This window comes from Tachysurus fulvidraco, chromosome 8 (genome assembly GCF_022655615.1).
Source record: "Tachysurus fulvidraco isolate hzauxx_2018 chromosome 8, HZAU_PFXX_2.0, whole genome shotgun sequence".
NCBI classification, from domain to species: domain Eukaryota; kingdom Metazoa; phylum Chordata; class Actinopteri; order Siluriformes; family Bagridae; genus Tachysurus; species Tachysurus fulvidraco.
The window spans coordinates 23,415,813-23,435,761 of record NC_062525.1 but is presented as its reverse complement, the minus strand read 5'-3'; the positions used below and the strand labels follow the sequence as shown (position 1 = coordinate 23,435,761).

General features: G+C 43.6%; 1 protein-coding gene across 1 annotated transcript in view; it reads right to left on the bottom strand.

The window, feature by feature from the left end:
- Positions 1-3,547: 3,547 nt before the first annotated feature.
- The window catches only part of LOC113653618 (mucin-2-like), a 21,818-nt gene continuing 5,416 nt past the window's right edge, over positions 3,548-19,949 (bottom strand). Inside the window, exons 2-5 of the mRNA XM_047817844.1 lie at positions 9,974-12,852; positions 5,551-9,916; positions 5,368-5,444; positions 3,548-4,773 (exon numbers count right to left, since the gene is read on the bottom strand). Coding sequence (XP_047673800.1) covers positions 4,696-4,773; positions 5,368-5,444; positions 5,551-9,916; positions 9,974-12,852 — 7,400 coding nt within the window. The 3' untranslated portion in view covers positions 3,548-4,695. The remainder of the gene's footprint in view (positions 4,774-5,367; positions 5,445-5,550; positions 9,917-9,973; positions 12,853-19,949) is intronic.

The following is a 19,949-nucleotide window of genomic DNA, read 5'->3' as shown; positions in this document are numbered from 1 at the left end:
GGTCATCGTAAACTCTGAATTCAGCACAGACCTGATTGCTGATAAAGACCAGACCAAACAGCTGACTGACACAACAAAGTTCAAATAAGGCATGACAGGCGGCTCCATCCACAACAATCCCATGAGACACTGGTTGACCATACAGATCAATCCCTGGCAGGGTGTCCAACGGGCGACGAGACTCCAACCAAGGATAGAATATCAGGATTGACGAAGTAGCTCCGTAAGAAGAGACGATCAGGTTAGGAACTCGGAACACTGGGCACTCAGGAGTGGCATATATAGCTCGACAGAGAGAGAGAAAAATCGTTAGGTATGATTGTAACATGATGATATGACAGAAACTCAAAGAGTTTCATAAAGTAGCAGAATAAAATTTTACAATAAACAAATATACAAATGACTTAAATCACTTAAAGCCCCACCTTAAGTTTGAGTCTGCTGCTGGCGTGGAGTGACACCACACCACATGCAGAGAAAGTAGTGGTTCGTCTAAAGATGTTCACTGACAGTTTTCAGATCTTTGACATCCTTATCTTCATGTTTAGAGATGTGTACCTCACTGATGTTGATTATTTTCAACATATATACTGTATTAACAGCACATACATATATACACAACAGTATTATGGACTTTCAATATTTTATTAATTACAGAATTATAGATAATAGTAACATTTAACACTAATCTAGTCCAGTGACGTCTGTGCCGGTCCCAAGCCCGGATAAATAGAGAGGGTTGCATCAGGAAGGCCATCCGCCGTAAAATATTGCCAAATTTAACCATGCGAATCGTCAATATGAAATTAATACCGGATCGGTCGAGGCCCGGGTTAACAACGACCGCTATCGGCGCCGTTGACCAAAGGGCGCTGGTGGAAATTGGGATATTGTTAGAAGTACAGGAGGGAGGAGAGTGCACAGACAGAGAGAGAAGATGAAAGGTAAGAGTATAGGACTGAGAATAGGAACTCTGAATGTTGGTACTATGACAGGGAAAGGTAGAAAGCTGGCTGATATGATGGAGAGAAGGAAGGTGGATATACTGTATGCACGGGTGAGAGTGGTGATAGGAGTGGATTTTAATGGACATGTTGGTGAGGGGAACACAGGTGATGAGGAGGTGATGGAGAAGTTTGGAGTTAAGAAAAAGAACCTTGAAGGACAGATGGTAGTGGACTTTGCTAAGAGGATGGACATGGCTGTGGTTAACACTTATTTTCAGAAGAGGGAGGAACATAGAGTGACTTACATGAGTGGAGGTAGGAGAACACAGGTAGGATGGTGGTGTGTAGGATGACTCTGATGGTCTGTAAGAGGAAGAGGTCAAAGATAGAGAAGCAAATTAAGTGGTGGAAGCTGAAAAAGTTGGAATGTTGTGAGGAATTTAGACAGAAGTTGAGGCAGGCTCTGGGTGGTCAGGTAGTGCTGCCAGATGACTGGGAAACTACAGCAGAAGTGATCAGGGAGAAAGGTGCTGGGTGTGTCATCTGGAAGGAGGAAAGAAGATAAGGAGACTTGGTGGTGGAATGAGGAAGTTCAGGATAGTATCCAGAGGAAGAGATTAGCTAAGAAGAAGTGGGATATGGACAGGACTGAAGAGAATAGACAGGAATACAAGGAGTTACAGCGCAGAATGAAGAGGGAGGTGTCTAAGGCCAAGCAGAAGGCATATGGAATTTTTAACTAGTTTGTTCAACAGGGTTTTAGAAAGTGAGAGGATGCCTGAGGAATGGAGAAGGAGTGTGTTAGTGCCGATCTTTAAGAATAAGGGTGACCTGCAGGGTTGCAGCAACTATAGGGGGATAAAGTTGATGAGCCATACAATGAAGCTGTGGAAAAGAGTAGTGGAAGCTAGGTTAAGGAAGGTGGTGGAAATTTGTGAGCAGCAGTATGGCTTCATGCCCAGAAAGAGCACAACAGATAAAATTTTTGCTCTGAGAATGTTGATGGAGAAGTATAGGGATGGTCAGAGGGAGTTGCACTGTGTGTTTGTAGACTTGGAGAAAGCGTATGACAGGGTTCCAAGAGAAGAGCTGTGGTACTGTATGAGGAAGTCAGGAGTAGCAGAGAAGTATGTCAGAGTGGTGCAGGACATGTATGAGAGGAAAGGAGTGGAGGTGGGACTACATCAGGGATCGGCTCTGAGCCCCTTCCTGTTTGCTATAGTGATGGACCAGTTGTCAGAAGAGGTCAGACAGGAGTCTCCTTGGACGATGATGTTTGCAGATGACATTGTGATCTGTAATGTGAGCAGGGAGCAGGTGGAGGAAAACCTGGAGATTTGGAGGTTTGCGCTGGAGAGAAGAGGAATAAAAGTCAGTCGTAGTAAGACTGAGTACATGTGTGTGAATGAAAGGGAGGGAAGTGGAAGAGTAAGGTTACAGGGTAAAGAGGTGAAGAAGGTACAGGAGTTTAAGTACTTGGGGTCAACAGTCCAGAATAATGGAGAGAGTGGGAAAGAAGTAAAGAAGTGAGTGCAGGCAGGTTGGAGTGGGTGGAGAAAGGTGTCAGGAGGTCTGTGTGATAGGAAAATATCAGCGAGAATCAAGGGGAAGGTGTACAGGACAGTGGTGAGACCGGCCATGCTGTATGGTTTAGAGACAGTGTCACTGAAGAAGAGACAGAAGTCTGAGCTAGAGGTAGCTGAACTGAAGATGTTGAGGTTCTCTTTGGGAGAGACAAGATTGGACAGGATTAGGAACAAGTACATCAGAGGGACAGCTCATGTTGGATCTTTGGGAGACAAAGTTAGGGAGGCCAGATTAAGATGGTTTGCAGATGTTCAGAGGAGGGAGAGTGAGTATATTGGTAGGAGAATGTTGGACATGGAGCTGCCAGGCAGGAGGCAAAGAGGAAGGCCAAAGAGGAGGTATATGGATGTAATTAATGAGGATTTGAAGCTAGTGGGTGCAAGTGTTGAGGATGCAGAATATTGGGATAGGTTATAATAATAATAATAATAATAATAATAATAATAATAATAATAATAATAAAGTTATATTTTATGGATTTTTATATATATATATATATATATATATATATATATATATACGTATATATATATACGTATATATATATATATATATATATATATATATATATATATATATATATATATATATATATATATATATATATATAAATTTAAAATTAAATTTGAATAATATTTTTTGTTAAATTAACAATTTTTGGTTGCCAGTCTGTTTTTTTTTTAGGAAAGTCGTCTTTGCATTCTCACGCATGGCTCATAACAAAATGAACTGTGATTGGTTGGTTTTTATTTTAGTCAGACACCCTCTTGTAAATAAAAGCTGCTATCAAGTCCTATCCTTCTAGCATTACATACTAGGTGTCGTTTGTTGAGTCAAGTGATCTGATTCGTTAACTCAATGAGTGGTACATATAAATTCAAGCAAGGTTGAGGAATTTCTTCTCTATTCATAAAAAATAAATACTTCATCTGGATTCAACATGGTGCTGCAGACTGTCATTATTATTGTATTGCTGTTTAAAGAACACAAACATTTTGTTTTGAAGCATCGACATCTATTTATTTATATCTCTGTGTACTGGTACAAAATAGTACTAATGATAAGTAGTCAAGTATATTGACACATTTCTTTAATTTCATCCCCAGAGAAGATTACAACAAACATTTTTATAAAGTTTTAAAAATCAATTTAATCAAATTTAAAACAAACTAACAAATAAATAAACTAACTAACTAGCTAGCTAATTAACTAACTACCTAACTAACTAACTAACACCACATTCTGCTCAACAGAAAATGACAGTTATTTGATTTATTTTTCATTTAGCACATTTTTCATTACCAGGAGCCAAAGCCATCTATAAAAATCATGACACAGCTGGAACTTAAATCTTATTAATAATGAAGTATGTTAACAGTTTGTTTTTGTGTTTGTGCTGCTTGCGAGGGTGGCAGAGCTTTCTTTATTTTTTGTGTGTTTTGGGGTACACTCATGCTGTGCACCGTTTGATTAAGGTGTTAAATACTTGAAATCTAAAATAATGTAGATATCCACTAACTGCATTATTTTAAGGTTCTAATTGTGCATCCAAAAACATGCAGGGCTCAAATGTATTGGCTAAGGGTTTTAAAATCCCAGCCAGGGAATCATTATCCCTGACACTATCCCCATTTTTTAAAATAAAAATGTAAATAAAGTCACTGTAGATAAGGGGGTCTGCTAAATGCCCAAAATGTTATACCATTATTACCATTTCTAGTTTTAAGTCCATGCTAAAGACCCACTTATTTTCTCTAGCCTTTTCATGATTGCCCAGGGTTTTATGTCTGTTTATATCTTATGGTTTATATAATTTTCTTTTAAGCTGGTTATTTTATTTTTTTTAATAATTCTTATTTTAGTTTCTTGAACTATCTTATTGTGTATGTGTGTATTTTTAAGTGTATGTGCAATGTCAAATGCACTGTGAAGCACTTTGGTCAGCCATGTGGCTGTTTGTAAATGTGCTATACAAATAAAGCTGAACTTGAACTTGAACTAATAATTGTTGTACCACTTGTTCACTTAGTGTGGATGGATTGGAGTTGTATTGGCCAAATAATGTATGCTGTTAGGTGCCAGCAGGGATAATAAAATCTATTCTTCAGACTTCAGGTTCATTCATTTAGATGAGTATTGTACAAATCGGGTTGCCATGTGGTTAAGGTGTCACTTTTTCGATCTTCTTCACTGTCATCCTAATGGTGCCATTAACCATAGCCTGAATGCGTTGATAAAACTGCAATAAAAAGAGAGGTAAGTGAAGTGACTTTTAACAGTACATTAATATTTATACATTATATACACAATGAATAGTGTAAATTTATGTAAAAAGAGGAACTAATTTGCAGAAGTTCCATAACATTAAATATAAATGGTTAAAAAATATGTGCTGTTCATTAATGAGTTCAAAATTGGGCAGACACTCCACACAATCTAATGACACATGTTATTTAACAAAAGTAGGATAGTGTGATTTTTTTTCTATAAAGAGATATTTATGCCAGTGTCAGTTACATGTGAGATACATTTTGGTATTATTAACTTCTCACATAATTAAGAATAGGAACTAACTTGTTACACAAACAGTACAAAGTTAAAAATAATTACAAACAACTAAGACATATGATACTAAACAATAATCATATAATTTGCTGTGGGATACGAGGAAGAAAAAACTTTGGCACTTGCTGTAATATGAAGATAATCAGCTTCAGAATGGCTATATGATACCACTCTGTAGGTTATTTCCTTATAAAAGTATGTTTAATTTCTTACTTATTGCCTTTTATCTTTATTATGTATTACAATATAGCATAAAGCATAGTCTTACCTCTTCTATATAAATGATGATATTTTCATTGCTTAGTTCAGTGATAGATTGCATCCTAACCACTACTTGAGCAGACTCTGTGATATATAGAAAAAAATACAAGTTAATTTTAACAACAATTAAAAACAAATGAACGAAATGCATCTAAAAATGCTATTTAATATCTTAGAAACGATACAATACTTGTTTCTGGTAAGGTGGTTGTAGATAGGTCTGTTGTAGTTGGATAGGTGGTTGCAGTAGCAGTTGTAAGAGAGTTGGTTGTGCTTGTTGTTGTTGAAGAATTGGATTGTGTAGAAGGCAAAAATATAGACAATGTAGTTGATGTTTGTGTAGTAGTTGTTGGCATCGATGTTGTCTCTGAAGAAGGTGAAGGCGGAGATGATGTTTCACCTGTAGTTGTTTGTGTAGTAGCTGTAGACGTGGATATTGGCTCTGGAGAAGATGAAGGCATAGATGGTGTTACATATGGAGTTGATGTTTGTGTAGTAGCTGTAGATGTGGATGTTGGCTCTGGAGAAGATGAAGGCATAGATGGTGTTACATATGGAGTTGATGTTTGTGTAGTAGCTGTAGACGTGGACGTTGGCTCTGGAGAAGATGAAGGTGGAGATGATGTTTCACCTGTAGTTGTTTGTGTAGTAGCTGTAGACGTGGATATTGGCTCTGGAGAAGATGAAGGCGGAGATGATGTTTCACCTGTAGTTGTTTGTGGTGTAGTAGCTGTAGACGTGGATATTGGCTCTGTAGAAGATGAAGGCGGAGATGATGTTTCACCTGTAGTTGTTTGTGTAGTAGCTGTAGACGTGGATATTGGCTCTCTAGAAGATGAAGGCGGAGGTGATGTTTCACCTGTAGTTGTTTGTGTAGTAGCTGTAGACGTGGATATTGGCTGTGTAGAAGATGAAGGCGAAGATGACGTTTCAACTGTAGTTGTTTGTGTAGTAGCTGTAGACGTGGATATTGCCTCTGTAGAAGATGAAGGCGGAGATGATGTTTCACCTGTAGTTGTTTGTGTAGTAGCTGTAGACGTGGATATTGGCTGTGTAGAAGATGAAGGCGAAGATGAAGTTTCAACTGTAGTTGTTTGTGTAGTAGCTGTAGACGTGGATATTGCCTCTGTAGAAGATGAAGGCGGAGGTGATGTTTCACCTGTAGTTGTTTGTGTAGTAGCTGTAGACGTGGATATTGGCTGTGTAGAAGATGAAGGCGAAGATGACGTTTCACCTGTAGTTGTTTGTGTAGTAGCTGTAGACGTGGATGTTGGCTCTGTAGAAGATGAAGGCGGAGGTGATGTTTCACCTGTAGTTGTTTGTGTAGTAGCTGTAGATGTGGATATTGGCTCTGGAGAAGATGAAGGCGAAGATGATGTTTCACCTGTAGTTGTTTGTGGTGTAGTAGCTGTAGACGTGGATATTGCCTCTGTAGAAGATGAAGGCGGAGGTGATGTTTCACCTGTAGTTGTTTGTGTAGTAGCTGTAGACGTGGATATTGGCTCTGGAGAAGATGAAGGTGAAGATGATGTTTCACCTGTAGTTGTTTGTGGTGTAGTAGCTGTAGACGTGGATATTGCCTCTGTAGAAGATGAAGGCGGAGATGATGTTTCACCTGTAGTTGTTTGTGTAGTAGCTGTAGACGTGGATATTGGCTGTGTAGAAGATGAAGGCGAAGATGACGTTTCAACTGTAGTTGTTTGTGTAGTAGCTGTAGTCGTGGATGTTGGCTCTGTAGAAGAAGAAGGCGGAGGTGATGTTTCACCTGTAGTTGTTTGTGTAGTAGCTGTAGACGTGGATATTGCCTCTGTAGAAGATGAAGGCGGAGGTGATGTTTCACCTGTAGTTGTTTGTGGTGTAATAGCTGTAGACGTGGATATTGGCTCTGGAGAAGATGAAGGCGGAGATGATGTTTCACCTGTAGTTCTTTGTGTAGTAGCTGTAGACGTGGATATTGGCTCTGGAGAAGATGAAGGCGAAGATGATGTTTCACCTGTAGTTGTTTGTGGTGTAGTAGCTGTAGACGTGGATATTGCCTCTGTAGAAGAAGAAGGCGGAGGTGATGTTTCACCTGTAGTTGTTTGTGGTGTAGTAGCTGTAGATGTGGATATTGCCTCTGTAGAAGATGAAGGCGGAGGTGATGTTTCACCTGTAGTTGTTTGTGTAGTAGCTGTAGACGTGGATATTGGCTCTGGAGAAGATGAAGGCGGAGATGATGTTTCACCTGTAGTTGTTTGTGGTGTAGTAGCTGTAGACGTGGATATTGCCTCTGTAGAAGATGAAGGCGGAGGTGATGTTTCACCTGTAGTTGTTTGTGGTGTAGTAGCTGTAGCCGTGGATATTGCCTCTGTAGAAGATGAAGGCGGAGGTGATGTTTCAACTGTAGTTGTTTGTGTAGTAGCTGTAGACGTGGATATTGGCTCTGTAGAAGATGAAGGCGGAGATGATGTTTCACCTGTAGTTGTTTGTGTAGTAGCTGTAGACGTGGATATTGCCTCTGTAGAAGATGAAGGCGGAGGTGATGTTTCACCTGTAGTTGTTTGTGTAGTAGCTGTAGACGTGGATATTGGCTCTGGAGAAGATGAAGGCGGAGATGATGTTTCACCTGTAGTTGTTTGTGGTGTAGTAGCTGTAGACGTGGATATTGGCTCTGTAGAAGATGAAGGCGGAGATGATGTTTCACCTGTAGTTGTTTGTGTAGTAGCTGTAGACGTGGATATTGGCTCTGGAGAAGATGAAGGCGAAGATGATGTTTCACCTGTAGTTGTTTGTGGTGTAGTAGCTGTAGACGTGGATATTGCCTCTGTAGAAGAAGAAGGCGGAGGTGATGTTTCACCTGTAGTTGTTTGTGGTGTAGTAGCTGTAGATGTGGATATTGCCTCTGTAGAAGATGAAGGCGGAGGTGATGTTTCACCTGTAGTTGTTTGTGTAGTAGCTGTAGACGTGGATATTGCCTCTGTAGAAGATGAAGGCGGAGATGATGTTTCACCTGTAGTTGTTTGTGGTGTAGTAGCTGTAGACGTGGATATTGGCTCTGTAGAAGATGAAGGCGGAGATGATGTTTGACCTGTAGTTGTTTGTGTAGTAGCTGTAGACGTGGATATTGGCTCTGGAGAAGATAAAGGCGAAGATGATGTTTCACCTGTAGTTGTTTGTGGTGTAGTAGCTGTAGACGTGGATATTGCCTCTGTAGAAGATGAAGGCGGAGGTGATGTTTCACCTGTAGTTGTTTGTGGTGTAGTAGCTGTAGCCGTGGATATTGCCTCTGTAGAAGATGAAGGCGGAGGTGATGTTTCAACTGTAGTTGTTTGTGTAGTAGCTGTAGACGTGGATAATGGCTCTGTAGAAGATGAAGGCGGAGATGATGTTTCACCTGTAGTTGTTTGTGTAGTAGCTGTAGACGTGGATATTGCCTCTGTAGAAGATGAAGGCGGAGGTGATGTTTCACCTGTAGTTGTTTGTGTAGTAGCTGTAGACGTGGATATTGGCTCTGTAGAAGATGAAGGCGGAGGTGATGTTTCAACTGTAGTTGTTTGTGTAGTAGCTGTAGACGTGGATAATGGCTCTGTAGAAGATGAAGGCGGAGATGATGTTTCACCTGTAGTTGTTTGTGTAGTAGCTGTAGACGTGGATATTGCCTCTGTAGAAGATGAAGGCGGAGGTGATGTTTCACCTGTAGTTGTTTGTGTAGTAGCTGTAGACGTGGATATTGGCTCTGGAGAAGATGAAGGCGGAGATGATGTTTCACCTGTAGTTGTTTGTGGTGTAGTAGCTGTAGACGTGGATATTGGCTCTGTAGAAGATGAAGGCGGAGATGATGTTTCACCTGTAGTTGTTTGTGTAGTAGCTGTAGACGTGGATATTGGCTCTGGAGAAGATGAAGGCGAAGATGATGTTTCACCTGTAGTTGTTTGTGGTGTAGTAGCTGTAGACGTGGATATTGCCTCTGTAGAAGAAGAAGGCGGAGGTGATGTTTCACCTGTAGTTGTTTGTGGTGTAGTAGCTGTAGATGTGGATATTGCCTCTGTAGAAGATGAAGGCGGAGGTGATGTTTCACCTGTAGTTGTTTGTGTAGTAGCTGTAGACGTGGATATTGCCTCTGTAGAAGATGAAGGCGGAGATGATGTTTCACCTGTAGTTGTTTGTGGTGTAATAGCTGTAGACGTGGATATTGGCTCTGGAGAAGATGAAGGCGGAGATGATGTTTCACCTGTAGTTCTTTGTGTAGTAGCTGTAGACGTGGATATTGGCTCTGGAGAAGATGAAGGCGAAGATGATGTTTCACCTGTAGTTGTTTGTGGTGTAGTAGCTGTAGACGTGGATATTGCCTCTGTAGAAGATGAAGGCGGAGGTGATGTTTCACCTGTAGTTGTTTGTGGTGTAGTAGCTGTAGCCGTGGATATTGCCTCTGTAGAAGATGAAGGCGGAGGTGATGTTTCAACTGTAGTTGTTTGTGTAGTAGCTGTAGACGTGGATAATGGCTCTGTAGAAGATGAAGGCGGAGATGATGTTTCACCTGTAGTTGTTTGTGTAGTAGCTGTAGACGTGGATATTGCCTCTGTAGAAGATGAAGGCGGAGGTGATGTTTCACCTGTAGTTGTTTGTGGTGTAGTAGCTGTAGACGTGGATATTGCCTCTGTAGAAGATGAAGGCGGAGATGATGTTTCACCTGTAGTTGTTTGTGTAGTAGCTGTAGACGTGGATATTGGCTCTGGAGAAGATGAAGGCGAAGATGATGTTTCACCTGTAGTTGTTTGTGGTGTAGTAGCTGTAGACGTGGATATTGCCTCTGTAGAAGATGAAGGCGGAGATGATGTTTCACCTGTAGTTGTTTGTGTAGTAGCTGTAGACGTAAATAATGGCTCTGTAGAAGATGAAGGCGAAGATGATGTTTCACCTGTAGTTGTTTGTGTAGTAGCTGTAGACGTGGATATTGCCTCTGTAGAAGATGAAGGCGGAGATGATGTTTCACCTGTAGTTGTTTGTGTAGTAGCTGTAGACGTAAATAATGGCTCTGTAGAAGATGAAGGCGGAGGTGATGTTTCACCTGTAGTTGTTTGTGTAGTAGCTGTAGACGTGGATATTGGCTCTGTAGAAGATGAAGGCGAAGATGATGTTTCACCTGTAGTTGTTTGTGTAGTAGCTGTAGATGTGGATATTGGCTCTGGAGAAGATGAAGGCGGAGATGATGTTTCACCTGTAGTTGTTTGTGTAGTAGCTGTAGACGTGGATATTGGCTCTGGAGAAGATGAAGGTGAAGATGATGTTTCAACTGTAGTTGTTTGTGTAGTAGCTGTAGACGTAAATAATGGCTCTGTAGAAGATGAAGGCGAAGATGATGTTTCACCTGTAGTTGTTTGTGTAGTAGCTGTAGATGTGGATATTGGCTCTGGAGAAGATGAAGGCGAAGATGATGTTTCACCTGTAGTAGTTTGTGGTGTAGTAGCTGTAGACGTGGATATTGCCTCTGTAGAAGATGAAGGCAGAGGTGATGTTTCACCTGTAGTTGTTTGTGGTGTAGTAGCTGTAGACGTGGATATTGCCTCTGTAGAAGATGAAGGCGGAGGTGATGTTTCACCTGTAGTTGTTTGTGGTGTAGTAGCTGTAGACGTGGATATTGCCTCTGTAGAAGATGAAGGCGGAGGTGATGTTTCACCTGTAGTTGTTTGTGTAGTAGCTGTAGACGTGGATATTGGCTCTGGAGAAGATGAAGGTGAAGATGATGTTTCAACTGTAGTTGTTTGTGTAGTAGCTGTAGATGTAAATAATGGCTCTGTAGAAGATGAAGGCGAAGATGATGTTTCACCTGTAGGTGTTTGTGTAGTAGCTGTAGACGTGGATATTGCCTCTGTAGAAGATGAAGGCGGAGATGATGTTTCACCTGTAGTTGTTTGTGTAGTAGCTGTAGAGGTGGATATTGGCTCTGGAGAAGATGAAGGCGAAAATGATGTTTCACCTGTAGTTGTTTGTGGTGTAGTAGCTGTAGACGTGGATATTGGCTCTGTAGAAGATGAAGGCGGAGGTGATGTTTCACCTGTAGTTGTTTGTGTAGTAGCTGTAGACGTGGACATTGGCTCTGTAGAAGATGAAGGCGAAGATGATGTTTCACCTGTAGTTGTTTGTGGTGTAGTAGCTGTAGACGTCAATATTGCCTCCGTAGAAGATGAAGGCGGAGGTGATGTTTCACCTGTAGTTGTTTGTGTAGTAGCTGTAGACGTGGATATTGGCTCTGTAGAAGATGAAGGCGGAGGTGATGTTTCACCTGTAGTTGTTTGTGTAGTAGCTGTAGACATGGATATTGGCTCTGGAGGCGTTGAAGGCGGAGATGATGTTTCACCTGTAGTTGTTTGTGTAGTAGCTGTAGACATGGATATTGGCTCTGGAGGCGTTGAAGGCGGAGATGATGTTTCAGTTGTAGTTGTTTGTGTAGTAGCTGTAGGTGTGGATGTCTCTGGAGGCGGTGAAGGCGGAGATGATGTTTCAGTTGTAGATGATGTTTGTGTAGTATCTGTAGGTGTAGATGGCTCTGGAGGCGGTGAAGGCGGAGATGATGTTTCAGTTGTAGATGATGTTTGTGTAGTATCTGTAGGTGTAGATGGCTCTGGAGGCGGTGAAGGCAGAGATGATGTTTCAGTTGTGGATGTTGTTTGTGTAGTAGCTATAGGTGTTGATGTCTCTGGAGGCGGTGAAGGCGGAGATGATGTTTCAGTTGTGGATGTTGTTTGTGTAGTAGCTGTAGGTGTTGATGTCTCTGGAGGCGGTGAAGGCGGAGATGATGTTTCAGTTGTAGATGATGTTTGTGTAGTAGCTGCAGGTGTGGATGGCTCTGTAGGCGGTGAAGGCAGAGATGATGTTTCAGTTGTAGATGATGTTTGTGTAGTATCTGCAGGTGTGGATGGCTCTGTAGGCGGTGAAGGCAGAGATGATGTTTCAGTTGTAGTTGTTTGTGTAGTAGCTGTAGGTGTGGATGTCTCTGGAGGCGGTGAAGGCAGAGATGATGTTTCAGTTGTAGTTGTTTGTGTAGTATCTGTAGGTGTGGATGTCTCTGGAGGCGGTGAAGGCGGAGATGATGTTTCAGTTGTAGTTGTTTGTGTAGTATCTGTAGGTGTGGATGGCTCTGGAGGCGGTGAAGGCGGAGATGATGTTTCAGTTGTAGATGATGTTTGTGTAGTATCTGTAGGTGTAGATGGCTCTGGAGGCGGTGAAGGCAGAGATGATGTTTCAGTTGTAGATGATGTTTGTGTAGTATCTGTAGGTGTAGATGTCTCTGGAGGCAGTGAAGGCAGAGATGATGTTTCAGTTGTGGATGTTGTTTGTGTAGTAGCTGTAGGTGTTGATGTCTCTGGAGGCGGTGAAGGCGGAGATGATGTTTCGGTTGTAGATGATGTTTGTGCAGTAGCTGTACGTGTGGATGTCTCTGGAGGCGGTGAAGGCGGAGATGATGTTTCAGTTGTAGATGATGTTTGTGCAGTAGCTGTAGGTGTGGATGTCTCTGGAGGCGGTGAAGGCAGAGATGATGATTAACATGTAACAGAAGAGAACAAATGTTGACAGCATCAGGAAAGATGGGGATAGGCGCAAACATAAACACAGGGATAACAAGTAAAAAAAAATGAACAAAAGAAACAGACAGGGATCATAAATTCACAAGCACAAGAACTGGGAAAACATGATACAAAAACTGACATGCAAAGACGAGGACTCTACACTATTCGGGGGGCGGGGGGGGGATAAATAGACATAATGATTAGTCCATTACGAACAGGTGACTATTGACAAGAAACGTGACACAAAACACACTGCTGGAACACCCAGCTATTGTTCCGGCAGAGAATGTCCAAGCAAAAGTCCTGACAGATAGTGAATTATTAAAAAAGGACACATTCAGAATTTATAAACTTCTGATGATACAAACAATTGATGTTTATTGTCTTTTTAATACAGATAAGGTAAAATATACTATATAACTATGTTTGTGTTTTGTGGTAAATGATTAATAGGATGTAAAATGAACATAATGTAAACATTGTCAAGGAATCAAGATAATGTCCCATTAATTATGACACATGGTGGCTCATAAAAGGAACGCGTGACAGAAAATAACATGTGACAGTTTTCATCAGTAATGGGAAGTATTTACGCTGCCTATATTTAAGCTTGTGTTATTTATTTATGGTGTGTGATGATTAATAATGCTTTCATTTGCTTGGTTATATGACCAGATTTTCATGTTCTGTTTCCAAATGTCTGTAAGAAACATTACCAAACACTACCGGGGATTGCCACCACGACAGGCACCGGAGACCTTACGGCCACAGCTCCGTGCGGCTGCATCGACAATGGAGGTGGAGAACATGGTCCACTCGGACTCAATGTCTCCAACCTCCCTCAGGATCTGGTTGAAGCTCTGCCGGAGGTGAGAGTTGAAGATCTCTCTGACATGAGACTTTGCCAAACGTTCCCAGCGGACCCTCACAGTACGTTTGGGTCTGCCAAGTCTGTCCAACTTCCTCCCCTGCCATCGGACCCAACTCACCACCAGGTGGTGATCAGTTGACAGCTCCGCCCCTCTCTTTACCCGAGTGTCCAAGACATACGGCCGGAGGTCAGATGAAACAACCACAAAGTCGATCATCGACTTCCGAACCTAGGGTGTCCTGGTGCCATGTGTACTGATGGACACCCTTATGCTTATACATGGTGTTCGTTATGGACAAACTGTGACTAGCACAGAAGTCCAATAACAGAACACCACTCGGGTTCAGTTTGGGGGGGCCGTTACTCCCAATCACGCACCTCCAGGTGTCACTGTCGCTGCCCACGTGAGCGTTGAAGTCCCCCAGTAGAATGATGGAGTCCCCGGTCAGGGCACTTTCTAGTACCCCTCCCAGAGATGCCAAGAAGGTCGAGTACTCTACACTGCCATTTGGCCCATAAGCACAAATAACAGTGAGAGACCTCTCCCCGACCCGAAGGCGCAGGGAAACGACCCTCTCGTTCACCGGGGTAAATTCCAACACATGGCTGCTGAGCTGGGGGGCTATGAGCAAGCCCACACCAGCCCGCCGCCTCTCACCACGGGCAACTCCAGAGTAGTAGAGAGTCCAGCCTCTCTCGAGGAGTTGGGTTCCAGAGCCCAAGCTGTGCGTGGAGGTGAGCCCAGCTATCTCTAGTCGATATCTCTCAACCTCCCGCACCAGCTCAGGCTCCTTCCCCCCAGCGAGGTGACATTCCATGTCCCTAGAGTCAGATTCCGTGTCCGGAGATTGGGTTGCCGAGACTCCCGCCTTCGACTGCGACCCAATCCACATTGCACCAGCCCCTTACGGTTTCTCCTGCAGGTGGTGGGCCCACAGGAGATTGGCCCCACGTCGCTCCTTCGGGCTGAGCCCGGCCGGGCCCCGTGGGGTAAGACCCGGCCACCAGGCGCTCGCATGCGAGCCCCAACCCCGGGCCTGGCTCCAGGGTGGGGCCCCGGTTGCGCCATACCGGGCGACGCCACGGACCACCGGAAGTAAGGGATGCCGTCAAGCTGAAGAAGGAGTCCTATCGAGCATGGTTGGCTCGGGGGACTCCGGAGGCAGCTGATAGTTACTGGAGGGCCAAGCGAGCTTCAGCCCGGGTGGTTGCAGAGGCAAAAACTCGGGTCTGGGAGGAGTTCGGTGAGGCCATGGAGATGGACTATTGGTTGGCCTCGAAGAAATTCTGGCAAACCGTCCGGCGCCTCAGGAGGGAGAAGCAGTACCCTGCTCACACTGTTTACAGTGGGAGTGGGAATCTGCTGACTTCGACTGGTGACATCCTCGGACGGTGGAAGGAGTACTTCGAGGATCTCCTCAACCCCACCAACATGTCTTCCATTGAGGAAGCAGAGGCGGAGGGCTTGGTTGTGGACTCGTCGATCCCCCAAGCTGAGGTCACTGAGGTAGTTGAGAAGCTCCTCGGTGGCAAGGCACCGGGGGTGGATGAGATCCGCCCTGAGTACCTTAAGTCTCTGGATGTTGTGGGGCTGTCTTGGTTGACACGCCTCTGCAACATCGCGTGGCGGTTGGGGACAGTGCCTCTGGACTGGCAGACTGGGGTGGTGGTCCCTCTGTTTAAGAAGTGGGACCGGAGGGTGTGTTCCAACTACAGGGGGATCACACTCCTCAGCCTCCCCGGAAAAGTCTATGCCAGGGTACTGGAGAGGAGAATTCGGCCGATAGTCGAACCTTGGATTCAGGAGGAACAATGCGGGTTTCGTCCTGGTCGTGGAACACTGGACCATCTCTATACCCTCACCAGGTTGCTGGAGGGTTCATGGGAGTTTGCCCAACCAGTCCACATGTGTTTTGTGGATCTGGAGAAGGCATTTGACTGTGTCCCTCGTGGTGACCTGTGGGGGGTGCTCTGGGAGTATGGGGTTCGGGGCCCTCTGCTAAGGGCTGTCCGGTCCCTATATGACTGGAGCAAGAGTTTGGTTCGCATTGCCGGCAGTAAGTCAGACTTGTTCCCGGTGCATGTTGGACTCCGGCAGGGCTGCCCTTTGTCACCGGTCCTGTTCATTATTTATATGGACAGGATTTCTAGGCTCAGTCAGGGGCCGGAGGAAGTCCGGTTTGAGGACCACAGGATTTCCTCTCTGTTTTTTGCAGATGATGTTGTTCTGTTGGCTTCTTCAAATCAGGACCTTCAGCATGCACTGGGGCGGTTTGCAGCCAAGTGTGAAGCGGCGGGGATGAGAATCAGCACCTCCAAGTCCGAGGCCATGGTTCTCAGCCGGGAAAGGGTGGCTTGCCCCCTTCAGGTTGGTGGACAGCTCCTGCCTCAAGTGGAGGAGTTTAAGTATCTTGGGGTCCTGTTCACGAGTGAGGGAAGGATGGAGCGGGAGATCGACAGGCGGATCGGTGTATCTTCTGCAGTGATGCGGTCGATATACCGATCTGTTGTGGTGAAGAAAGAGCTGAGCCGCAAGGCGAAGCTCTCTATTTACCAGTCGATCTACGTTCCTACCCTCACCTATGGTCATGAGCTTTGGGTCATGACCGAAAGGACAAGATCCTGGATACAGGCGGCCGAAATGAGTTTCCTCTGCAGGGTGGCTGGGCGCACCTTAGAGATAGGGTGAGGAGCTCAGTCACTCGGGAGGAGCTCAGAGTAGAGCCGCTGCTCCTCCACATTGAGAGGGGTCAGCTGAGGTGGCTCGGGCATCTGTTTCGGATGCCTTCTGGACGCCTCCCTGGGGAGGTGTTCCGGGCATGTCCAACCGGGAGGAGGCCCCGGGGAAGACCTAGGACATGCTGGAGGGACTATGTCTCTCAGCTGGCCTGGGAACGCCTCGGTATTCCCCCGGAAGAGCTGGAGGAAGTGTCTGGGGAGAGGGAAGTCTGGGTATCCCTGCTTAGATTGCTGCCCCCGCGACCCGGCCCCGGATAAGCGATAGAAGATGGATGGATTGCCAAACACTTGGGACATGTCTGCAATTTTAAGGTTTGTTCTCATCACTGTCCATGTACATTATGTATAAAAGTCATGCAAATACTGGGAAATTAATGTTTTATTTTTTATGATGCCACACTCCACAGTACTGGTTAATGTAGGAAGCACTAATTGAAAGGTTTCTTAAAATGCCTAACCTTAGAGTAAGAATATCAGTAGTGAATTTTTGAGAAACAAAAATTGAGAAAGTGATTAATGATTAGCCTACATAGTGATTAGTGTTTTCCCTTGTAGCGTGTGGTACAGGTCATTTAGATTTCATGTCCAAGGCACCCTAAACTTCGGCATCTAATCTTCAATCAACCGATAGGCAACCCAGTTTTACACACACACAACTGGCTCCAGATTGACTGGAGTCTACACAAAGACCAGATAACCCCATGCCGCTTCTCTGATTGAACTCATAGGGGCCCTCAACCAGAACACACACACAACACAATGAGACATTCCTTTTACTAATAAAACAAGTAGATAAGATACTCTAAGATTCTTATTCTTATAACCCTGTTGTAATGTGTTTCTTCTGTTAAGGCTTGCCTGACTTAAAATTATTTGCTCCTTACTTTACAGACAAGGGTGTATTTTATTCATGTGTCAGAAAACAACATTGTATTTAACATCAGTTATACTCTAATTACTGATCATGGTATTTTAATGTATACCTGTTCTAATGCTGTATGCCCCTTTGAAGTCTGATGTCAGAATGTATACGAAGCTATCGTTTTCTTTTTACTTCCCTAATTAAAGTGCATTTTGTTTTGTGTTTCATTTTTGTTTCTTTGCCTTTATAAGAACACAACATCGTATTAACATCAGTTACCCTTCGATTACTAATCTGTGTATGTAATGTACCGCTGCCTTTATACCGTCATTACCCTTCATGTTTAGTATCCAAATGACCACAAAATTATCGGTTAGTCGTTTTTCAAACAATGGTGTATTTTATTTGAGCACGAAAGGTGCCATACCCTCTTAATACACCTTGGATAAAACTTTAAAGTCATCTAAAAGTTTGATAGCAAAACCACGCCCACAGACACCTGAAACAAAGGGAGTTTTCCCTCCGAAATCTTGGCCGTAGAATTGGCCATCTCCCCAAAGATGGGTGGAGTTCGCAACCTTTAAATTGTCACAAACACCACCAATCCGTGGTCAGACTTTTGGAACAGCTTAGAGACGACTCCATCTTCCTTCATAGAATTTCCGACAAGCTCCACTCTCCAGAACCTCCAGGAAGAATGCCTGACCCCATTCTGACTGAGATTTCTCCGTTACATCCAGATTCTTGTGCTGCAAACCAATGCAAGTAACCGTTTCCTCTACCAATCAATTTAGATGCGTATTTCTAAGTAGGAATCTTTCATTGAAGGTGAAGGTGAATTTAGGTTTCCGGTGACGATTTCCCAGTTAGGGTTTGATTAATTTTTGAGTCTAAGCTTGCCATTCCTTTCCTTCCTTTCTCTAATTTCTTCTTTCTAGTCTCCTCCTCCCTTTCCCCAATTTTAATTCCTTTGTGTTATTTTATTTTCATCTTCGTTTTCCCTGTTTCTTTTGTTTGTTTGTGTAGTTTTATGTTGTGTTTGTCTCATTCATTAAATGTCATATGTTTGTGCCACAAGTGATTGTCTCTGAGTATCGCTCACAAAATTAAGGTACCTGCAACATCTGGTCTGAACTACATGCTCTATTAAGTTAATTTAATTTAAATTACGGTATAAAGTAAAAGGGAAGTGAATCTTTCTTGGCCGGGAAGATACCTCCTTCATAGAATTAATAAAGATCACACAGTCTGTTCGGTGGACAAACAGACCAAATAAGTGTAACGTTAATTCCATTACCGTCAATTTCAACTTAGGTTAAAATATTTAGGAGTCAATATAACATGTTATAATTACTTATAAATATTTACCTTGATTCGCGAGCCAAAATCGCTACACCCTACATAGTGATTAGTGATTACCCTACATAGTGATTAGTGATTAGCGAAACTTGAGAAGCAATATACAGTTGTATACAAAAGTTTAGGAACCCCTGACAATTTCCATGATTTTCATTTTGTCAAGATGGGCCAGAAGGGAGGACTCAAATGCAGGACGCAGATGCAAATAATAAAAGTCTTTAATGAGCTCAACGCAAATATCAAGCAAGGCAGGCAAACACTCAGATTGATAAACGGTCCAGTAATTCAGTACACAGGCAGGCAGGGTAATACGGGGCAGGCAAAAACACAGATTGAAGAACAGTCCAATAATCCGGTACACAGGCAGGCAGAGTAATACAGGGCAGGCAAAACACAGAAACTAGAAACAAACCAAGTCAAACCAGGCAGGGCAGCAGAACAGGAACAAGGCTGGATGAATCACAGAGCGCAAGGCAAACTGAGAAAACCATCTGGCAAGGAACCATGTGAAAGCAGCGTCCTTATATAGTGCCTGACACCTCAGGTGGCCGCCGCCCTCAAAGTCATGCAACTACACTGCAACTATGGCACATGTGGCAGGGCATCCAGGTGATTAAGAACTACAGGACAACTTCACCTACCTGTGACAGTGACAACTCCCTAACAGTCACGCTGAATGAATGGTACACACGTTTTTATGTCGCAAAACAACATATCGGCAAAATAGACCACCCCCACAACCAGGTACTAACCACAGATGATGTGAGTAGAGCTAACCCACTGATGTCTGCTGGATTAGACAACATTCTTGGTAGAGTGCTCAAGAAAAGCTAGTTGATGTCTCCATTGACATCTTCAACATTTCCCTGAGTAGCAGCATTGTTTCTACAGTATGTGCCTCAAGACAACCATTGTCCCTGTGCCAAAGAATTCTACAATGTCCTGCCTCAATAAATATCATCCAGTTGCACTCACACCCATCATGATGAAGTGCTTTGAGAGGCTGTTCATGAGGCACATCAAGACTCAGCTACCACTGTCACTGGCTCCACAGACGATGCCATTGCCACGATCCTTCATCTGGCCCTCACCCATCTGGACAATAAGATACATACAGTATGTACGAATGCTGTTTCTAGACTTCAGTTCAACTTTCAAAACAATCATCCCTCAACACCTGACTGAGAAGTGGAGCCTGCTGTGGCTGAACA